The sequence below is a fragment of the Fragaria vesca genome, unplaced genomic scaffold (genome assembly GCF_000184155.1).
Source record: "Fragaria vesca subsp. vesca unplaced genomic scaffold, FraVesHawaii_1.0 scf0513040, whole genome shotgun sequence".
In the NCBI taxonomy this organism is placed as follows: domain Eukaryota; kingdom Viridiplantae; phylum Streptophyta; class Magnoliopsida; order Rosales; family Rosaceae; genus Fragaria; species Fragaria vesca.
The window spans coordinates 143,019-164,051 of NW_004443434.1; the positions used below are offsets into that span (position 1 = coordinate 143,019).

General features: G+C 38.9%; 3 protein-coding genes across 3 annotated transcripts; all 3 read right to left on the minus strand.

Annotated features, from left to right (window-relative positions):
• Positions 1 to 2,748: 2,748 nt before the first annotated feature.
• Positions 2,749 to 6,835, minus strand: LOC101308925 (probable leucine-rich repeat receptor-like protein kinase At5g63930-like). The gene is made up of 2 exons (XM_004309707.1): positions 3,898 to 6,835; positions 2,749 to 3,305 (listed from the first exon to the last, which is right to left on the minus strand). Exons 1-2 carry the CDS (start codon positions 6,833 to 6,835, stop codon positions 2,878 to 2,880), a joined length of 3,366 nt encoding a protein of 1,121 aa, XP_004309755.1. The 3' UTR covers positions 2,749 to 2,877.
• Positions 6,836 to 12,073: 5,238 nt separating this feature from the next.
• Positions 12,074 to 13,309, minus strand: LOC101309211. Its single transcript, XM_004309708.1, has 2 exons — positions 12,998 to 13,309; positions 12,074 to 12,790 (listed from the first exon to the last, which is right to left on the minus strand). The coding sequence occupies exons 1-2, from the start codon at positions 13,286 to 13,288 to the stop codon at positions 12,182 to 12,184; spliced, it is 900 nt and encodes a 299-aa protein (XP_004309756.1). The 5' UTR covers positions 13,289 to 13,309; the 3' UTR covers positions 12,074 to 12,181.
• Positions 13,310 to 13,416: 107 nt separating this feature from the next.
• Positions 13,417 to 20,079, minus strand: LOC101313471. The gene is made up of 7 exons (XM_004309721.1): positions 20,005 to 20,079; positions 18,984 to 19,660; positions 17,788 to 18,366; positions 16,216 to 16,767; positions 14,585 to 15,172; positions 13,568 to 13,718; positions 13,417 to 13,485 (listed from the first exon to the last, which is right to left on the minus strand). The coding sequence occupies exons 1-7, from the start codon at positions 20,077 to 20,079 to the stop codon at positions 13,417 to 13,419; spliced, it is 2,691 nt and encodes an 896-aa protein (XP_004309769.1).
• Between the last annotated feature and the right edge of the window lie 954 nt (positions 20,080 to 21,033).

Here is a 21,033-nt window from a genome sequence, read left to right on the forward strand (position 1 = left end):
ATGGGTGTTGTATAGTAGGTTTCTTACCGATTGTATATCGTCTTATCGTGTTTTATAGCACTGTACGTACATATAGAACTATCCCTCTAATCTAAACACGTTTAATAGTGTCGGATTTTGAATTTATTGAAAAAATAGATTGCCATTATTAGACAAGATCTGATATTATTGTACATGCATATTCACCTCTTTAGATGTTTCACTATACTATCTTTAGTAAGCTGGAAATCCAAGATTCTTCGTTGTGCAGGAAAAGAAATACTAATAAAGGCTGTTGCTCATACCATGCCTTTATATGCCATGAATTGCAATCTTCTTCCTAAGACTCTTTGTGATGATATTCATCAGTTTATGTGCCTCGTTTTTTTGGGGTGACGTCACAGATGAGAAGAAACACATTCACTGGCGTAGTTGGGAGAAATTGTGTTTGACGAAGCATGAAGGGGGGTATGGGATTCAAGAACATTTACGCCTACAACTACAACTTAGCAATGTTAGCAAAGCAAGGATGGAGAATTATCACTAATCCACATTCTTTGATTGCTCAAATTTATAAGGCACGATATTTCCTGACTGTTCCTTTTGGGAAGCTGAATTAGGGGAGGCTCCTTCATTTTCTTGGAGGAGTATACTTGAAGGCCGACCGGTATTGAAAGCAGGTACTAAATGGAGAATTGGTGATGGTTCACAAGTTCACATTTGGAATAATTGCATGGATTCCTAAATATCCTTCGTATCTCATTCAAAGACCAGGAAATTCTGTTTTTGAAAAAGCAAGTAATCTTATTGACCATCAAAATCATACTTTGGTCAGTTTGGTGTTCTACTACTGTGAATACTCTTTTCAGCCCTATTGTTGCTGAACACATTTTGAGCATTCCTCTGCCTCGCAATCCAATGCCAGACAGGCAGACATTATGATTTGGAGCTATGAAAAAAGAGGTTGGTTCACTGTTAAAAGTGCGTACTAGACTGCTAGGGAACATGTTTTGGGATCGGCATTAGCAACCACATCATCAGGAAACACTTATAAGAAACTCTGGAAGAGGCTTTGGAAGACTAGAGTTCCAGGTAAAGTTCATATTTGTGTATGGAGAGCTTGTAACAATTTGCTTCCTACACGAGAAAGGCTTCTCTCTAAGGGTTATACGGGAGATGTTCATTGTCTTCTTTCTGATCACAGTTGTGAAAATACTGCTCATCTATACAGTAAATGCCCTATTGCTCTTGAGATACTCTCGGCTGCACCATTTTCACTACAGCATACACTTCTCCCTAATTTAAATTTTACGGAATGGATGTTGGAGCAAGCACTTCATTTGAAGCCTGAGGCGTTTGAGAAAATGGTTATGGTTATTTGGGGATTGTGGAAAAACCGTAATGCGAAGTTGTGGGACAGTGGGAGGACAAAATGCAAACTGCACTTGATGTAAAACTGAGTTGCTTCACTTGGCTGGAAGAATTCCAGAAATCTAGGAAACCTGCCTATCTCGGCGGCACAACAAACATCAAAGGTATGGAGCCCTGCCTGTACTCTCAAACTTAATGTGGATGGTGCTTATTTGGAGCACAGACAAGATGGGGGTGTTGGAGGCATTTTGCGTAACTCCACAGGAAACTACATAGCTGCCTACACTACACCAGTCATGCACATCAGTTCTGATTTACATGTCGAACTTCTTGCCATCAGAGAGGGTGTTGACTTGATTCAAAAGATGCAGCTTCAGCAAGTTGTGATTGAAACTGATTGCCTACAAGCAGTAAATGAACTGTACAGTTCAGCTCCAAATATGTCTTCCCTAGCCTTGGCAGTATACTTGATGACATTCAAGTTGCAATGAAGAGTAATCCGGGTGTCCAAATCATTTTTGCTTCTCGTTCTAGTAATAGAGTAGCGCACAGACCAGCTGGTATGGCTTATGAATCTGCAGTTGGTACTGTGTGGTCTGATAGTATTCCAGACTGCATTAGTGACCTTGTGCAGCAAGAATGTAACCTCCATTAAGCTTCAATAATATTCTTGCATCTTTCCTCAAATATTTAAATAAATAAGTTTTTCAAATCAGCCCTCAAACTCAAAGTCCATTGTAAATCAACCGCTGCAAGTGGCTTATTGGTAGAGCGTCTGGTAGGGAGTCCCCATGAATGCGTACTTCACTCCCGGGAGAGCTTTGAGTTCACTTCCGGCAGAACTTTTAGGGAAGTACCTTGATTATTTGCAGCGTTGAATGGCCAGGAGAAGTTCATTACTACAGTACCTCCGAAGCAGGCAGGGATAACTGTACATACCACCTAATGTATATGTTTCCAATGACCAAACCCCCTAGACTATCACACAGGCTATGAAAGTGATAGAAAGCTAAAGTCCAAATGCAACATTTTCATTCAGTTTGACATTTAGAGATCATGGTGTTTTCAGTTAGGCAACACCCTTCAATAAATCAGTGAAACTAGATCAGTTGCGTTTCAGATTGTATATGCACAGCTCCAGTGATATTTTTCCATAAATACAAGAAACAACAGCCTGGATCTTGGACAAAATATTTGTCTCTTCAAAACAGTGTACCTCACAAAGAACTTGGAGATGGCTCAACTGAAAACATGCTGTTAAATAGAAACATAACTTAGACAATTAGAAATTAGCACATAGCATCACACTGCTAACTGTACACTGGTTTTTTACTATACTGTGTGTCTTGTATACAAAAAATGAGGAAGAAAATACAGAATTTCATCGAGACAAGGAAGATTTTCGATTTATAGAGAATCAAATTCAAAATGTACAGAATATTACCATTTGGTTGTTGGAAATAATGGGAAGAATCGGCACCTCAAAAAATCATCTGAGTTAGTAATTTTGCTATCTGTCATATACTGTCATCGGGTATCATCTTTCAATGCAAGATCTGAATCATCTGTCAAAAGAAGATCTGAATCGTCTTTCAAAGGAAGATCATAAGTTGGAGATGGCTCAAAGTCTCCTTCTTGCTCATTAGACTCGATAAGCATCAACACAACTTCTCGAATCGATGGACGGTCAAAGGGGGACATACTAGTGCACATCAAAGCAATTTTTAGGACAGTAAGCATGTGATCAACCATACTTTTGTCTTCAAGATTCAACCGGCTATCGAGTATCCCAGATGTCAAAGAATGATCCCTGATGTAGTGTCTAACCCACGTGACAAGATCACCTCCTTGATCGACTGATTGTACAGGAGTTCTCCCGGTTAGCAGCTCCAATAGAACAACCCCATAGCTATATATGTCACATTTTTCTGTGACCTTCATGGTGTATGCATACTCTGCCATGAGGAGTCATAATATCAGTCATTCCATAAATCACTGTTCTAAAATATATAAATAAACAATAAAGAACTAAGCAACTGCAGAAATGAAAGCTCAAAACACGTTTCTTAGAGGACAAAGAAAGCTCCTTAGAAATTCTATGATTTCATTTTCTTTTGTTTAGCACACAGGCTTGGTACTTAACTCGTGGCCCCTCTGCGTCATAGTTGAGGTTTATAATATATCCTCAAGCTTTTTAATCAAATATGTCAACTGTGTTCTTATTTGAGGTTTCTAATGACAAGACATAGTAAAGAATGGGTGGTGTTATTGACACACCCTTTTTCTCTATTTGGTTGAATAAGGAATATCCTCTTGTTACAATAAGGAACATCCACGGTATTGCCATAGCATTATTCATCAATATTGGGATATTGATAGAACCTGCATCTAAGCAAAGAAACCCTAAAATATTAAATATCATTAGGGAGGGGGTGGGTTATGAATCTTAGGGAGACTATAAATGCAGCCTTTGTTTTTCAGGATTCTCAATGAATATAGTAATCCAATAATAATATTCAAGTAAAATGAACAAAAAGTAAAGCTTACCAGGAGCAATATATCCATATGATCCTGCAACTGCTGACATTGATTTTGAATGAGGCATGTCAATCACTTTTGCCAAACCAAAATCACCAACATGGGCTTCGAACTTCTCATCTAGCAAAATATTATTGGACTTTATATCACGGTGGACAATCCTCGGTTTGCAGTCATGATGTAAATAAGCAAGACCTTCAGCAGCTCCAAGAGCAATCATGAAACGAGTTGGCCACTCCAGGCTGCAAGATTCACCATGAAGTAATTCACCCAAGCTACCCTTTTCCATGTACTCATAAAGAAGTAGGTTGGAACCCTTGTGATAACAAAATCCATAGAGCTTCACAATATTCCTATGCCTTATATTTCCCAGGGTTAAAATCTCAGCCTGGAAACTGTTTTCAATGTTGTTGCCCTCCCGGTTAGCTGAAAGCTTCTTAACAGCAATAATAAGTCCAGAACGCATTACTGCTTTATAAACTGTTCCACAAGCTCCCCTTCCAACAGCATAGCTGTCATCAAAGTTATTTGTCGCCTCAACCAGGTCTTGGAATGTGATCCCTTCCTTTGGAGGTAAGTATATATCTGTATCAGGAGGCAAACTATCCTTATCTTGCATAGAAGGAACCGTCTGACCTGGACCTCTCATGAAATATAAGAGAACAGCAATCAAAACAAGAGATATACCACCCACAACAGCTGCAACTATTGTAATGATTTTACTGCGAGGAGTATCCACTCTATTCAGAGATGGATCAGAATTTGGAGAGGAATTTACACTACAAACACCGAGAGGCCCACCACAAAGACCTTCATTTCCGATAAAGCTGCTAATTGCCATGTTCTGAAACAAAGGGATGGGAGGTAAAGATCCGGTAAGGTCATTGTAAGAGAAGTTGCAGCCCGATAAGCTTGACAAATTTTCAAATGTGCTGGGAATTTCACCAGTCAAATTATTGTTATTGAGTAGAAGGAATTCAAGTAAAATAAGATTTCCAAGCGCTGGTGGAATGCTCCCGCTGAGATTATTAAAACTGAGATTCATTGCAATCTGCAAGCTTGAAAGAGAACCCAATTCAGGCGGTATTATACCAGAAAACAAGTTTCCACCCATCTGCAACTCTGTCAAATGTGAGAGGTTTCCTAGTGCTGCTGGTATATTTCCAGTAAACCTATTTTCTGAAAGCCTCAAAATCTCCAACTGCAAAAGCGTTCCCAGCTCATTTGGCAGAGCACCAATGAATTTATTCCGACTGAGGTCAAGTCGTTGAAGCATCTTGCAGTTTACAATTTCTGGAGGAATCTGCCCAGCTAGAAAATTGGATGATATGTTGAAAGTGACCAATTGAGATAGATATCCTATTTCCTTAGGCAACTCAGATGTGAAGTAATTGTCAGAAATGTGAAGCCTTTGCAACTTTTGGCAATTTTTAATCTCTGGAGGAATCGATCCGGTGAACTTGTTCCCGTCCAAGTCAATTGCAGAAAGGTTTGCCAAATTGCATAACTCTGAAGGGAAGCTTCCAGTAAGCCTGTTCCCAACAAGGCGAAGTTGCACCAATGATTCACAGTTCAAAACTCCAGTCGGAATATTTCCATAAAGATCATTAGACTCCAGATTCAACAAGATTAGATTGGAATGCCGACAAAGGTATGGAGGTATTCTCCCAGTCAGGAAGTTATCTGAAAGATCAACAACCCAAAGTTGGCTGTGTCGCCCAAGCCACAGAGGTATGCTACCCCTTAGAGAGTTATCGAACAACTGTAACTGGCTCAACTCAGTCAAATACTGAAACCCATACGGAATAAGTCCTTCAAGCTCATTAATTGAAAGGTCAAGCTTTGATAATTTCCTCAAGCTACTTAGCTCATTTGGAATCACACCCGAGAGCTGGTTCTGGAAAAGGTACAGTAAGCTTAGACCACTTATCTTACTTAACTCATATGGTATCTCACCTGTCAAATAGTTCTCCGAAAAATCAATCTCAGCAGCAAATGAAAGATTTCCAATTTCCCTAGGAATGGTTCCATTCAAGCCATTCCTATAGAGGTACAACCTCCTCAGTGACTTGAGGTTCCCAATATCTGGAGGTATATCCCCGACAAGATTGTTCTGATACAAAGCAATTGTCTCAAGACTACTGCAATTTCCAATCTCCTTAGGAATAAACCCCGAAATCTGATTACCCCACAGAATCAGATCAGTCATGCTCCCAAGCATCCCAAGCTCCTTAGGTAACTCCCCTCCTATAGCATTTTGAGCAAGACCAAGCAGCTTCAAGTTCTGACATCCACCTATTTCAGCTGGTATGCTACCAGAAATAGCATTCTGCCCAGCTCGAAAAGTTACCAGATTTTTGAGATTTCCAAAAGAATGAGGTATTGAACCAGTAATATTGTTGGTGTATGCCACAAACTCAACCAGTGAAGACAAGTTCCCAAGTTCCTCAGGAAGGGGACCAGAGATTTTGTTATTGCAGAAGTTTAAACTTCTTAATTTAGAAAGCTTACCCAATTTGGCAGGTATCTGGCCAGTAAACTTGTTATCGTTGAGATAAAGCTTTTCCAAACTTGAGCAGTTTTCAATCTCCTTGGGTACGCCTCCAGAGAAACCATTGGATGCAAGATCAAGTGAAGTTAGGTGAAGTAAACCACCAATGCTTGGGCTCAGGGTTCCTGAAAGATTCATGGATTTCAAATTAAGACCTTGGACCACTGGATCATAACCAGAAGTGCAATTCACACCCATCCATCGACACGGTGTTTGATCAGCAGAGTTCCAACTTCCCAAATTATTTGATTCATCCAAAATATTCTTCTTCAGCTCTAAAAGGTAAAGCCCTTCAGAATTCAACCCCTCTGAAATGCAAACAAGTAGAACTAAAGCAAGCAATACTCCTGCAAACTCCACTTCCAAAGCCCTCCTAGATACAACTTTTCTGGACATCTTAGTAACCCTCAATCGATCACAACAACCACATAACTACAGAATTCAACACCTGCAAAATGAGAGCAACTTCAGATTGCAATGCTGCATAACTAAATCAACTTCCCTAGCATCAAGTACAATACTGTTTCTCCTTTCTCAAAAAAAAAAAAAAAAAAGGTACAATACTGTTTATAAGAAAGATGATTATAAATCTCAAAACTCCTGCCTTTTGTTAAGCCAGTCTCAGAATTCAAAATCCAATCATATCAAGAGATTCAATTCAATTTGAGAAACAAGCTTCATCATATACATACCTAAACAACCTAATCGATAAATAAATAAATAACACAGAGCACCTTTAAATCAAATTCACACTGCCAAACAGAAAGAACAGCACAATACACACAAGAGTGATAGATAAACAAAAAGTTTCAGAAATGGGAAACCCCAAATAACACAAAATGATGAACTCAGTAAACTAGTCAAGCTGAAACGAACATAAAAGAAAAGGGTTATGAATCAATTTCCAAGAACCCAGAAAACAAGTGAAACGGAAAACTGACCAATGACTGCAAAGATTGAAGCTTTCACACCTCTCAAAGTCCATGATCACTCGTCGAGAAAAGAGAGAGACAATGCAAGAGGCCACCACCCACTTGGGCAACTGAGAATCCGCTGAAATGACAAGCTGAAAGCCATGGAATCATGAACCCAAAAACCCAAAAGGCCAAGATTTGAGCAAAAAGGCCGCACCTTTTTTCAAGAAATGCAAAGTGTGAAACAGAATCAAGAGAGAGATAGAGAGAGAGAGATCTTGCTGGGTATATTATATTGCAAGGAACAGCAGCAAACCCATCAACCCAAAAGTGAGAAAAAACAGAAGCAGAAAGCCAAGTGCCCTTGTGACTATGGCTCTCAGAGTGAAAAGGGGAATGATGGGTGTGAACGAATTAGGAAAGAGAAGCTTTTGGGTGAAGCTTTAATGGCCGACAAAGCATGCTTTGGTGATGCTGCTGTCACTCTGATGTGAGCTCTCTGTTAGAGAAGAGAAGGAGAAGGAGAAGAAGAAGAAGGAGAAGAAGAACTGAAGAAGAGAGTTGTGGGGACTCGGATGTCCTGTTTGTGAGTGCCTTTTGCAAAAGTTCGGAGGGGAACTGTGACAACCTTTTTAGGCAACAAAAAGTTTGAATTTGTTTTTTTTTTTTTTTAGAAAACTCAAAAAAGCTTTCTGGGATTTTGCTGATTTGAGCTGGTAGGCACTTGAACTCTAAATAAGTAAATAGTAATACAACACAAGATTCTATTTGCATCAGTTAAATGTCTTCCATATTAATATATTGTTTATTTATGAAATGTAAATATTTTCCATATGTTTATCTCAAATGGTGGTTTTGTCTTTTTTTTTTCTTTTTTTTTTTTTGAGGACAAAACGGTGGTTTTGCTTAACAGAACATGTAAATGTCATATTAATGGTCAAGTTACATAAATTACATGCCAGTTACTCAACATTATCCAATTGTTTCTTGAGTAAATATTTTTGTTGTTTTTGTTACATTTAGAGGGGAAACAAACCTACAATTTAGCTTAATTCTATAACTAAATTTATAACCTCTTTTACCATTTTTTTTGTTTTTGGATGAGTTTGGTGCCAATCCATTTAACATGAAAATAGGTAACAATACAGGTACATAATGACCATTGATGAAATGAAGGCCAAGACAGAAATGTATCACTGTCTAGGTAGCCCTAAACTTATCTAAGTAAAACTACCATAGAAATTAGGATTATCACTGTCTAATTAAGCCTCATTTTGTGTTTCACTAATGTGAGTAACTTAGAAGTTGCTTTATATCATTGTTGCTAGCACATCTCATTTTCCCCAAAGTAGGTAAAAATAGACATCATGGATGTGAAACTACAAATTAGGCAGTGTATACATGTAAATGGTCCACAAATCTCAAGGATTTGGACCTCGAAGAAGAAATTGGGGGTGAGAAAGCTCTCTAAGCTGTCGAACCAGTTAGGCACTAGCAGCATCACGTCCATATCAAATTGGTCCATTGCTGTGGGTTATGACATATGAGTCCGACTACTAAAGTGACTCGAAGAGTCCCACAAGATAATTCATGAATATGTGGAAACATATACAACATGTTGATAACTATTAGAGCACAAACGAAGAGGGCAAAGGCTTGAGTTGGATGGATGAAGATGTTGAGGGTTGGCTAATCTCCACTAAGGTCCCCATCAAGTTTTTGTTGGTAGAAATATTCAGAATCAATTGGGAAAATTGAACCCTCTTTTGGTTCTTTGCCTATGATGATGATATTAATGTTTGCTCTTGGCATTCTCGAAGGTCTTCGGTTCAAAGGATAATGTAACTTCGAATATAATTCAGTCCCTCATCTCTTGGTGAACATCCAAGTGTGACTTTGTGTTACTCTTTTCCTCCAATAATCGATACAATTTGTGGAATTGTATTCAAACCTCAAAGTTCAATATAAGTTAAGACCTCAACTACATTCAATTAAGAATGTACATAATTTGATGGTTATTAGCACACTTGTTTGATGTGGAGAGTCTTAAATATCTTAATATTGTCTCCGAACATGCTCTATATGTTTATTGTGATCAGAGGTTTAGACTCAACGTCTCACCTCCCCTTGCATTCAATAATTTTAGATAGCCGCACCATCTCTCTATTCAACAAAAAGAACGAACATAATTTGCTGAAAAAATATACTAAATTAGGATTTTTGAAAAAAAAAATAGTAATGTTCAGTTATGTTCACCTAGTCAGTGACTGACCATGAAATTCATGGTCAGTCACCATTAAATTTAAATCTAAAGGTGGAGAAAATTATTTTTAGAGTTGTTTTGTTTTCAACTCTTAGATGTAAATCTAATGGTGACTGACTATGAATCTCTTGATCAGTCACTAGTCACTGACCAAGTGAACACTACTCTAATAATATTTGCACAACATTATTTAGTCTAGTAACATAGTCTCTCTTATAACTAAATCGGTTTTCATAATTATCATCTTGTCGGTTGCCGAAATGTAAATCTTTTGATATTTCTTCATTTGAATGATAGATACACAACATTCCCACTACCATCCTTATTTGATCTTAGTCTTCTCTACCTCCCTTATTCTAAAATGCGCACATGCCTTGGCCCATAATCTATCATTGCTAGGACGACTCGTATCAAGGATGCCTTACTTTCCACCTTTTTGTATTCATTTCTTCAATTTGAAAGCTTCATTTTAACATGGGAAAAGAAAAACAAACATTATTTTTCAGACATAAGGTAAACAAGATCGGTTTCTGCTTTGATTAGAAGCAGTGCTGCTTTCTGGGTGTCAGTGCCTCTCTGATTCTAATTAGACAGAGAACCCTATTTTTAGTGGTTTAATACTTGGTTAATGAGCATTGATCTTGAAGTTAGGAGCCTCATCTGCCAAGCTTAATTAACTCCACCGTCAAAAAACTCTCTATCAAATCATAATTTTTTTTTGAACACTATGAAGGTTAGCCACTGCTATTGAGTTTTCTAATTTCTCTTTTAATCTCATTTCGTTGACGTAAAGAATGATGCATGTATGTTGTATGGCTTTGCGTCATTCGTCAAATTTTAATTTTTTTTCCCTTTATTAACTATGTATTTTCCTTTTGTTATACTTTGTAGCAAAAGAGATAGATTATCGATCTTTCGTATCCGCGTTATGTCTTGACGTATAATGTTTAGGATCATTTTCTTCATTTTCAGTTTCTTGTTCATGTCAATCCGGCTAATCAGCTAAAAATCTGCTTCGGTTGTCATCCAGATCAAGTCCATGGAGTGATATAGGACCAGTGATATAGGTCATCTTTAGACAAATTTGAGGTTACCTTCCTCCGTGAAAACTGTGAGTTCCTGATTGGAAAAATGGCAAAGCTATATCGGGATTTGCTGATGTGAAGAACGTGAACAAGTTGTGGAGAAATAGTTAAATTGATTCCTCATCACTTAAAGAAAAAGGGTACGTACTCACATGGAGTATGGTTGCAAAAGTTTACAATCTCAAGCAACACTAAAATAATATGCTGGTTTCTGTTGCCTAATATAAACCCTAAAAAGAGAAGTGTTTTCCAGATTCAGTATATCAACCCACCATATATACTGGGAGCCAATGCCATGACCAATATTACATCTTTCTGACACCAGAGACTCCCTTTATCTTAAAAAGGATTTGAAATAGGGAAACAATCAGATAATGCTAAGTGTAAGAATCACATAATTAGCAAAAATATACGTATACAAGGTGATGCAAGTACAAGTTATTCATATAGTGATATAGAGACTACCATGCATCTGTATCAATGTCATCTAATCTCAAATAGTTAGATGGTATCGTCATGTATGTACAAGAAAATATTAGTGCAAATATTACCCAGATAATTCAAGTGGAAATGCTGCACATGCAACAAGAAAAGGATGGGGGAAGGGCGACAATGCGATAAAAGTCTCAGATTGCTATTTCAAAGAAAAATGAGGCAAAAAAATAATTACTGGAGTCCAAGTCATTGCTGAAATGAGACTAAAGAAAAAAAGTCTGCAGAAAGACATTCCATCAGTTTCACATTCAAACAGTACATCTGCATCACAAGAATAGTACTATACAGCAGACATACAAATCTTCACCCTACACAAGTTATGAAATTAAACGAATCTAAAGAGCATCAGATTTTGACCCAAGTTTATCAAAAAGAAATTGATGCACCGGCTTTTACCAAGTCTTTGGTAATGCAATATCTGAGATTGAACCAGTGTATCAGGACAAAAAAAGGTGCATCAGCTTTTCCCAGGTGTTTGAGTCTAGTTCCCAGAGGGTAGAGGAACATTACAGTTAACAAGTGCAACAACCAAATTAGAGAAGAGAGCTCATCAGGGCTTCCACAAAATATTCATGCATCGCAAAACAAACACACGAGTAGTGACACTACAATATCCCATTGCTCTGTTTCATATATATATATATATTCATTGGAGATTTTTACCAGAAGATGCAACCTAAAATGTGATGTTACTTGCAAAAACTAATGTCCACAACTACCAGTATCCATTAGGGTTAAATCAGTAGAGAGAGTTGAATTCTAATCTTTTATCCACATTCGCCCTGGATCCATCGATCAAATCCACATTCAAGCAGCAAAACGAAACACCATATATTTCATATCCTATTAGCTACTAAGTACTAACTACACTGCCGAGAAAAGGAAATGGCTACTCACCAATAGCATACTTTCCGTCCACAGGCTCCACCACCATCCCTACTCCAATTTCTTACATCTCAAATGTAATTTCCTCAAAAGCGTTGATCTACTTGGAGGGTTGTCGGCAAAGATCCCCGAATTTGTACCACCTAAGCCCACATGCATTACACAGTGTTTTGGAACCCATGGGACCTGACCGCCAAAGCGGGGTTTCCTCAGCCCCGCAATTATGGCATTTTCTCCCATTATCCACTTCAGTACTGGCTTTCCGGTCTGGATTGTTGTTAGTTTGGTTGCAAAAATACTTAATCCAATGATAACAGGCAGCACATAGGGCTTTGGGTCCAACAGGACACATTAGCCATTCAGTGGCCTCTTCAGACTCGCAATGCTGACACACTTGGGCAATGTTCACTATCACGCTACTTATTCCCCACAAGGGCTGGTACTTATTCCCACAGACATTACATAGAGTTGTGGGTCCGAGGGGACCCATCCGCCACCTATTTGTCTGTTTTCCACATTGCATACAATTCGCTCCAATTTGAACTTGCTGCCCTGGAATTGTGCTTCTTCTCCTACAGAGGCCTTTGCTTCGGGCTCGGTGGGGAAATTTTATCCTGCAGGAGCTCATGAGGTCTATGCTGTTGTTTTTGCTGGTTTCAAGACCTGAGGAAAGATTTTGGGGCTGGGCATTGGCTATATAACTTGGTTTCTGCAAGAAATAGAACTCGTCAAGAACCGGAAGTGTAAAGGTCGAATTAGTAATCTTACCCTGAAAAACAAAAGTCAGAAACTGATGAGCCCAATAGGTAACTCCAAAGCCTAAATAATATAACCATACATAGTTGTAATATTTGAGTTGTTTACCTGATCAAAAATAAATAAAAAATAAAACCATACATGTTGATGCTGAACTTACAGTGGGAAATATACAGGGCGTTTCTCCAACCTCCACAGCAATACTTTTTTGCTGCTGGGCTGCGCACTTAGCCAGCCCACAAGCATGACATAGGGTTTTTGGTCCAAGGGGAACTCCCAACCATCGTGGGCTCTGTTCATCCCCACAATGGTGGCACTTCCCCTCACTCTCCACTTTGGCAGTGTTTTCTTTGTTGGTCTCATTGTTCGCTTGGTTACAAAACAGCTGTTCTTGCCCCAAAAATTCGCTCTGTGCTTGGTGGAGCGGCTTGGAAGTCTCACAAGGGCTCATGAGGGTGGTGCTGTTTCCCTCGCTCTCTACTCTAACAGCGTCTTTCTTGTTGGCCTTGTTGTTAGATTGATTACAAAACAGCTGCTGCTGCTCCATAAGTTCATTTAAGGCTAGGTTGGGACGGGACCTCATGAGGGTAGAGCTGTTTCCCTCAATCTCCATAGTAGGAACATCTTTCTCTTTGGGCTCATAGTTAGCTGAGTCACAGAACTGGTTCTGTTGCCCCAGAAATACGCTCGGAGCTTGGTTGAGGGGCTTGACGGTCCCAGAGGAGCTCACGAGGGTCATGCTACTGTTTGTGCTGCTTTCAAACACAGAGGCAGGGGTCTGCTGCTCAGCAATGGCAATGAAAACTGGTTGCTCTGAGATATTCAATGTATCGATAAAGGGGTCTTTCTTGGAGTTCATGAGGACAACTGTGCTGTTTGTGCTGGAAACCAAAAACAATTGTCAATTAGATCTAAAATCAATATAAAAAAATATAAAAAAATAAAACCCAAAACCCTTGTCCATATATTTCAAATGATCACATTGGTGCCACGTTTAGCGATGCAAATTCAAGAAACAGTGGAAAGAAATAACATAAGTAAGATGATTACAAAATCTCCACAATCCATTAACCCAGTCATCTTGAGTCCACCAAAGGAAAATTCAAGCAAGAGATAATAGAAGTTCAATTTAATAATCCCGAAAGCAGTATCCAAAATGGATAAAAGGATTATCTCAGGGAAAAAAATATAAAAAGATTGCAAAAAAACCCTCAATTCTGCAATTACACAATCTCCATAATTCATCCTCAAATGCAAATTAAAGATAGCAAAAAACTAATATTAGAAGTGAAACCTCAACTATTAAGGATGTACTTTTGAAAGACCAAATTAACAATCCGGTAAACCACATTCTCCCAAACCCATCAAATCCAATTCAAGCAACAAAGCAGAAACTTAATGTTTCACCATAACTAAATGCTATCCAGTTGATCTAAAGTTGGTCAAGAGAGATGATACTCTTTGGAAAATAAGGTCACAACCGAAAAACAGTAGAGCTAAGAATTAAAATTTGCAGAAACGAAAACAGACATTACAATTCGTAATTCAACAATAAGCATAGCATGCAAATTTTCAAAATTCCCGTATCTTATTTATCAACACAAAGAACTTCAGACCAAAAAAATATAAAAAAAATCAAATCAATGAACTTATCCATAGCTTCTGATTAGTCCTAGATCCCATTACAACAACCCCACTAGCTCCTAACCACACTAAACTGACAAGGCAAAGAGAAAAGAAAACATACCATTTATCCCCAGGTTTCACTGCCATCTCCACTTTGGCAATGTCTTCCTTTTTACGCTTCTTGTTAGAAGCTAAAGACGTACTTCTTTTCTTCCTGGGTGTGCACTTGGCCACCATACAGGAAAGACATAAGGTTTGGGGTCCAAGGGCGCCCTCCCACTGCTGGGGGCTAAATTCATCCCCACAATTCTGGCATTTTACCACAATCCCCACGATGTCAGTGTCTTTCTTGTTGCAGTTATTGTTAGGTTGGTCAAAGAACAATGGCTGCGGCCCCAGAAATTTGCTTGGCACTTGGTGGGGCAGCGCGAGGGTCCCATAGGAGCTCATTGAAGTAGTGTTCTTTCCCTCAATCTCCACTTTGGAAGTGTCATTCTTGTTCAGCTTGTTATTAGCTGGGTTATAAACCAGCTGCTGCTGCTCAACACTCTCACTAGAGCTCATGAGGGCGGCACTGCTGTTTGTGCTGTTTTTAACGACCAAGACTGGGCTCTGATGTTCAGCAAGAAAATTGCCTCTTGAGTTGTCCAAGATATTCAATGTTTCCACAGCCGAGAATGAGTCTTTCGTAGACTTCATGAGGGGGGTGCTGCAGTCAAAATCACTATCAGTGAAAGATCAATTCAGTCAAGAAAGATGATGCATAATATGATATCATCCAAGAAAAAGAAAATTCCCAAAACCCTTTTCAGTATATTCAAATAAATTTTTATGTCCCGCAATTACAAAGTTCAATATTCAAAATTATCAATCCAAATTCAAGAAACAGAGGAAAGAACTATATCATCTATATTATCCATTAGGGGTAAACTTAATCAACAGAGAATATTCAAAATGAAAGAAAAGGACACTCAAAAAAATAAACAAACAGAAACATCCACTCAAATCTCCATCCACCATGGATTAAAAATGGAAGCAACCGAACAAAGGATCACAATTAGATAATCTCACAAGTACTATCCAAATTTACACAAAGAGTGATTGATGGTGATCCTTGATCACAAAGAAGCTGTGACCAGCATAGGAAGTCTTTGTCAATGAAAGGAAATCCCTTATCTACCCCTCGTTCCTTTCCTTTTTCAGTCCTGTAAGGATAACTTTTTATTCTATTAAAGTTAGTCAAGAAAAATGATGCACAATGAAACAATTCTCTGCAAATTCAATATAGCAAAGAACTAACTTCCACAGCAGTAAAACCCATCCATTACAACTTAAAATGAAAATAAACACCAAAAGTTAATCCACGTTCTCCCGAATCCAATTTCAAGCAGCACAAAAGAAACTTAAATTTAGACCATATCCAAACGCTATCCTAGTTGAGCTGAGGTTAATCAAGAAAGATGATGCACAGTAAAAAATCTCTTAAAGGACAAAGGGTGGCCACAACCTTCAATGCATTAATCTAAATAAATTTTTGTCATCTCCCTCAAATCCAATTTCAAGCAGCAGAGCAGAAAATTAAGATTTGCTTCACCGAAGAACCTGTACTCAAGGATTCCCCTAGCTTACTGATCAAAACAATGAACTGACCCTTAGTCCCTTTACCCTCTGATTAATCCGAGGCCCCATTATGACAATCCTACTAGCCCCTAACCACATTAAAATGACAAGGCAAAGCCAGAAAAAGCATACCGTATTTCCACCGCTTTCATGGTCATCTCTACTTTGGCAGTGTGTTTATTGTTGCAGTTGTTGATAGGTTGGTCATTAAACAGCTGGTGATGCTCCGGAAATTCACTGAGTGCTTGGTGGGGCGGCTCAAGGTTCTCACAGAAACTCATGATAGTAGCATTGATTCTCTCATTCTTCACTTGGACTGTGTTTTTCTTTCTGCGTTTGTTGGTAGGTTGGCAACTAAACAGCTGCGGCCCCAGAAATTTGCTTGGCACTTGGTGGGGAAGCACGAGGGTCCCATAGGAGCTCATTAAAGTAGTGTTTTTTCTCTCAATCTCCACTTTGGAAGTGTCATTCTTGTTCGGCTTGTTATTAGCTGGGTTATAAACCAGCTGCTGCTGCTCAACACTCTCACTAGAGCTCATGAGGGCGGCACTGCTGTTTGTGTTGTTTCTAAGGACCCAGACTGGGTTCTGCTGTTCAGCAATAAAATTGCCTCTTGAGTTGTCCAAGATATTCAATGTTTCCACAGTCGAGAATGAGTCTTTCTTAGACATCATGAGGGGGGTGCTGCTGCCAAAATCACTATCAGTGAAGGATCAATTCAGTCAAGAAAGAAGATGCATAATATGATATCATCCAAATAAAAGAAAATTCCCAAAACCCTTTTCAATATATTCAAATAAATTTTTATGTCCCGCAATTATTATGTTCAATATTCAAATTTATCAATCCAAATTCAAGAAACAGAGGAAAGAACTAGAATCTACTTAATCAACAGAGAATATTCCAAATGAAAGAAAAGGACACTCAAAAAAATAAACAAACGGAAACATCCATCCAAATCTCCATCCACCTTGGGTTAAAAAATGGAAGCAACAGAACAAAGGATCACAATTAGATAATCTCACAAGTACTATCCAAATTTACACAAAGAGTGATTGATGGCGATCCTTGATCACAAAGAAGCTGTGGACCAGCACAGGAAGTCTTTGTCAATGAAAGGAAATCCCTTATCTACCCCTTGTTCCTCTCCTTTTTCAGTCCCATAAGGATATCTTTTTATTCTATCAAAGTTAGTCAAGAAAGATGATGTACAATGAAACGATTCTCTGCAAATTCAATATAGCATAGAACTAACTTCCACAGCAGTAAAACCCATCCATTACAACTTAAAATGAAAATAAACACTAAAAGTTAATCCACATTCTCCCAAATCCAATTTCAAGCAGCACAAAAGAAACTTAAATTTAGACCATATCCAAACGCTATCTAGTTGAGCTGACGTTAATCAAGAAAGATGATGCACAGTAAAAAATCTCTTAAAGGACAAAGGGTGGCCACAACCTTCAATGCATTAATCTAAATAAATTTTCGTCATCACCCTCAAATCCAATTTCAAGCAGCAGGGCAGAAAATTAAGATTTGCTTCACCACATAACCGATACTCAAGGATTCCCCTAGCTTACTGATCAAAACAATGAACTGACCCTTGTCCCTTACCCTCTGATCAATCCTGGGCCCCATTATGACAATCCTACTAGCTCCTAACCACACTAAAATGACAAGGCAAAGCCAGAAAAAGCATACCGTATATCCCCTGCTTTCATGGTCAAATCTACTTTGGCAGTGTGTTTATTGTTGCAGTTGTTGATAGGTTGGTCATTAAACAGCTGGTGATGCTCCAGAAATTCACTGGGTGCTTGGTGGGGCGGCTCAAGGTTATCACAGGAACTCATGAGAGTTGCATTGATTCTCTCATTCTTCACTTCAACTGTGTTTTTCTTTCTGCATTTGTTGGTAGGTTGGCAACTAAACAGCTGCTGTTGCTCCAAAACTTTGCTTGGCACTTTGTAGGACAGCTTGACAGACCCATGGGAACTCATGAGAATGGTGCTATTTATCTCAACTTCTACTTTGGCAGTGTCTTCCTGGTTGTGCTTGTTGTTAAGTTGGTTAGAGAACAGGTGCTGCTGCCTTAGAACTTTGTTTGGGGGTTGATGGGACACGAGGGTGGTGCTGCTGTTTGTGTTGTTTTCAAGCACTGAAATAGGGCTCTGCTGCTCAGCAATGACACTTCTGCTTGGTTGCTCCACGATATTCCGTGTTGCGACACTGGGGAAAATGTTTTTCAGCTTCTCTAGGGTCATGGTAGCTTCACTGTTTGTGCTGTTTCAAGAACGAAATAGAAGTTAAGTTACGCCATTATTATTACCAAATGAGGCTAAGATAAGTCAAGAAGATGCAGAATATGACAATCTACAAAATAAATAGATAAAAATAATATATAAAAAAATTATAAAAATAAAATATCCCTGAACACTCATCCAGATATCCATATCTGTCCAAAATATATCAATCGGAATTCAAGTATCAGAGGAAAGACCTAATATTTTATAAAAACTGTCCATTAAAGTAAAAATTAATTGAGAGAGATGATGCAAAACATTAAACAGTAACAAAACTTATGATTTAAGCAATAAGGCAAAGAGTTACGATTTATAATCCTAAAAATACTATCCATTTAACTAAAGTTAGTCAAGAAAGACAACACACAACAAAAGAAAAACATTACCAAATCCCTTAGTTATTCAAGATATATGATCCATTATAAAAAAATTGTAACAACAAAGAAAAGACCATCAATCCACCAATCCACATTCTCGTCAAAACTATCAAATCCCTTCCCATCTGATTATCCTAACCCTGCATTACCAATCCTACTCTATCTCCTAAATCCTAACCAAAATTAAAATGACAAGGCAAAGACAAAAAAAAATGCCTACCATTTATCCACAGGATTCGCCACCGTCCCCTTAATCCCAAATATTTGGTTCCTCATCTCCATTATCTTTCTGTGATTATTTGAATGCAACCCCTGCGAGAACGTAGGGCTATTTGCAGGGCGGTATTCGGGGCAAAGCCGCCCCGATATATACCTAATTCCACAAGCATTACACAGGGTGTTCCGTCCAAGGGGACCCTCCCGCCACTGCGGAGTCTGTGAAATCCCACAATGTGTGCACATTCTCTTAATGCTATTCACCTTATCACTCTCAATGCTCTTCACCTTGTCACTCTTACTGCTCTTCACCTTGTCACTCTTAATCCTCTTCTTCACATTGTCACTCTTAATGCTCTGCACTTTGGGACTCTCTTCTTCGGCGCAACACCTACCAGACTTGTAGATAAACCCGCAGACATTACATACTCCCAGGGCACCCTGCAGGGTCTGTGCAACCCCGCAAAATGTGCAAACTCTCATACTCTTAGCCTTGGCATTGTCATGCTTTGTTTTCCTGCTCGGCATTTCCTGCAATGACAGAGCTCCATTGCCCTGCTCGGCATTGGAAATAGCCTTTCGCAGCCCCGGTGGCTCCTCCGGCAGCATGCATGTTTCGACGGAGGGGAACAACTCCTTGTTGGATATCCATTCCAGCTCTTCTTCCTCAGCTAGCTTCTCCTGCAAAAACAAAAAATTGCAAAACCATAAAAGTTACCAACTTTGGATTGCTTTGCATAATGTCAAGTGAGAAACAAGGACCCAATTCACACCCAGCCAAGCCGGTAAACAAGAGGGTGGTTAAAACCCTACACAAAACCCATGAAGGTGGGGATGAACTTACCGGAAATGCAGAACTTACAATTCAAAACTCAAAAAGTTACCAACTTTGGGTTGCTTTACCTAATGTCAATTGATTTGGATAAACTCATAAACCCAAAATGAGAAACAGAGACCCAATTACACCCAGACCAAGCTAGTAAACAAGGCCTAAACAAAACCCATGAAGGTGAGGATGAACTTACAGGGAATGGACGGCTAGGATGGTCAGGGACGTCGGCGAGGCCGGCCAAGAAGTCATCAGGGTCCAGTGACACCATTTCCAAAGCAGGAAGGGTTTATGGTTGGGAGAGACAGGAACCCAGTTTGGGGTTGGGGTTTTATCTTTGGTTTTTCAAAATAGAAACAATAGTTTTTTTTTTCTTTCTGTTGTCACGTGACGGGCACGTGGTTTCTTTTTCCCGAAGCTGATGAGGTTCAAGTATATTGTGATGGGGTAAGTTTAAGCAAAGGTTGAATCTTTTTCTGATATTGGTGGTGAAAGTTCAAAACTTTAATTGTGATTTGGAGTGTTGGTGATTACTGGTTAAGAGTGTCTTGAGATGATGCATGAGTTGCGGCTTTTTGTGCAAAGATTGGATATTTCTGTTTGTACTGGTTAGAATACTGAGTGGAATGAACTATGGAGTAGGAATACTGATTAGACAATTAAGCGAATCAAGTAGACAGAGATGATGGATGATGTTGTAGCTTTTGTGCTGTTCTAGCAACTGCTTGTGTGCCACATGTTGGTAAATGTGATTTCTCATTGAAGTGATTGAACTAGTCGCTAGTAAGTGTTGCAAGTTGTTGAAGCTTAAGATCAAATTGGAATGTTTCTGATGTCCTGCACGTCTTATTGTTGGGTGTCGATTAGGATTACTAGTTATACTATTTGGTGAATCATTTAACAGATATGAATCATATGATGCCGTAGCTTGTGTGTCGTTGTTTGTGTCGGTATGAACTGGGATTGCTAGTTAAACTATTGAGGGGATGTTTAGATGTATCTTGATCGATGACCCAACTGCTTTTGTGTTGTGTGCAAATAGATTGATCATTCTTTATGGCTGATTACATCTGCCAAAGCACTTGAAGAAAGGACTACGTACGTCCATGATTCTATTGTTCAACACATATGGTCGCTAGCGATGGAAGGACTCAATTACTTACAAGATGAGTCTTTTCTTCTCTAGGAAGTAGGAACCCCTTTCAAAGCATACCGGCAGTGACAC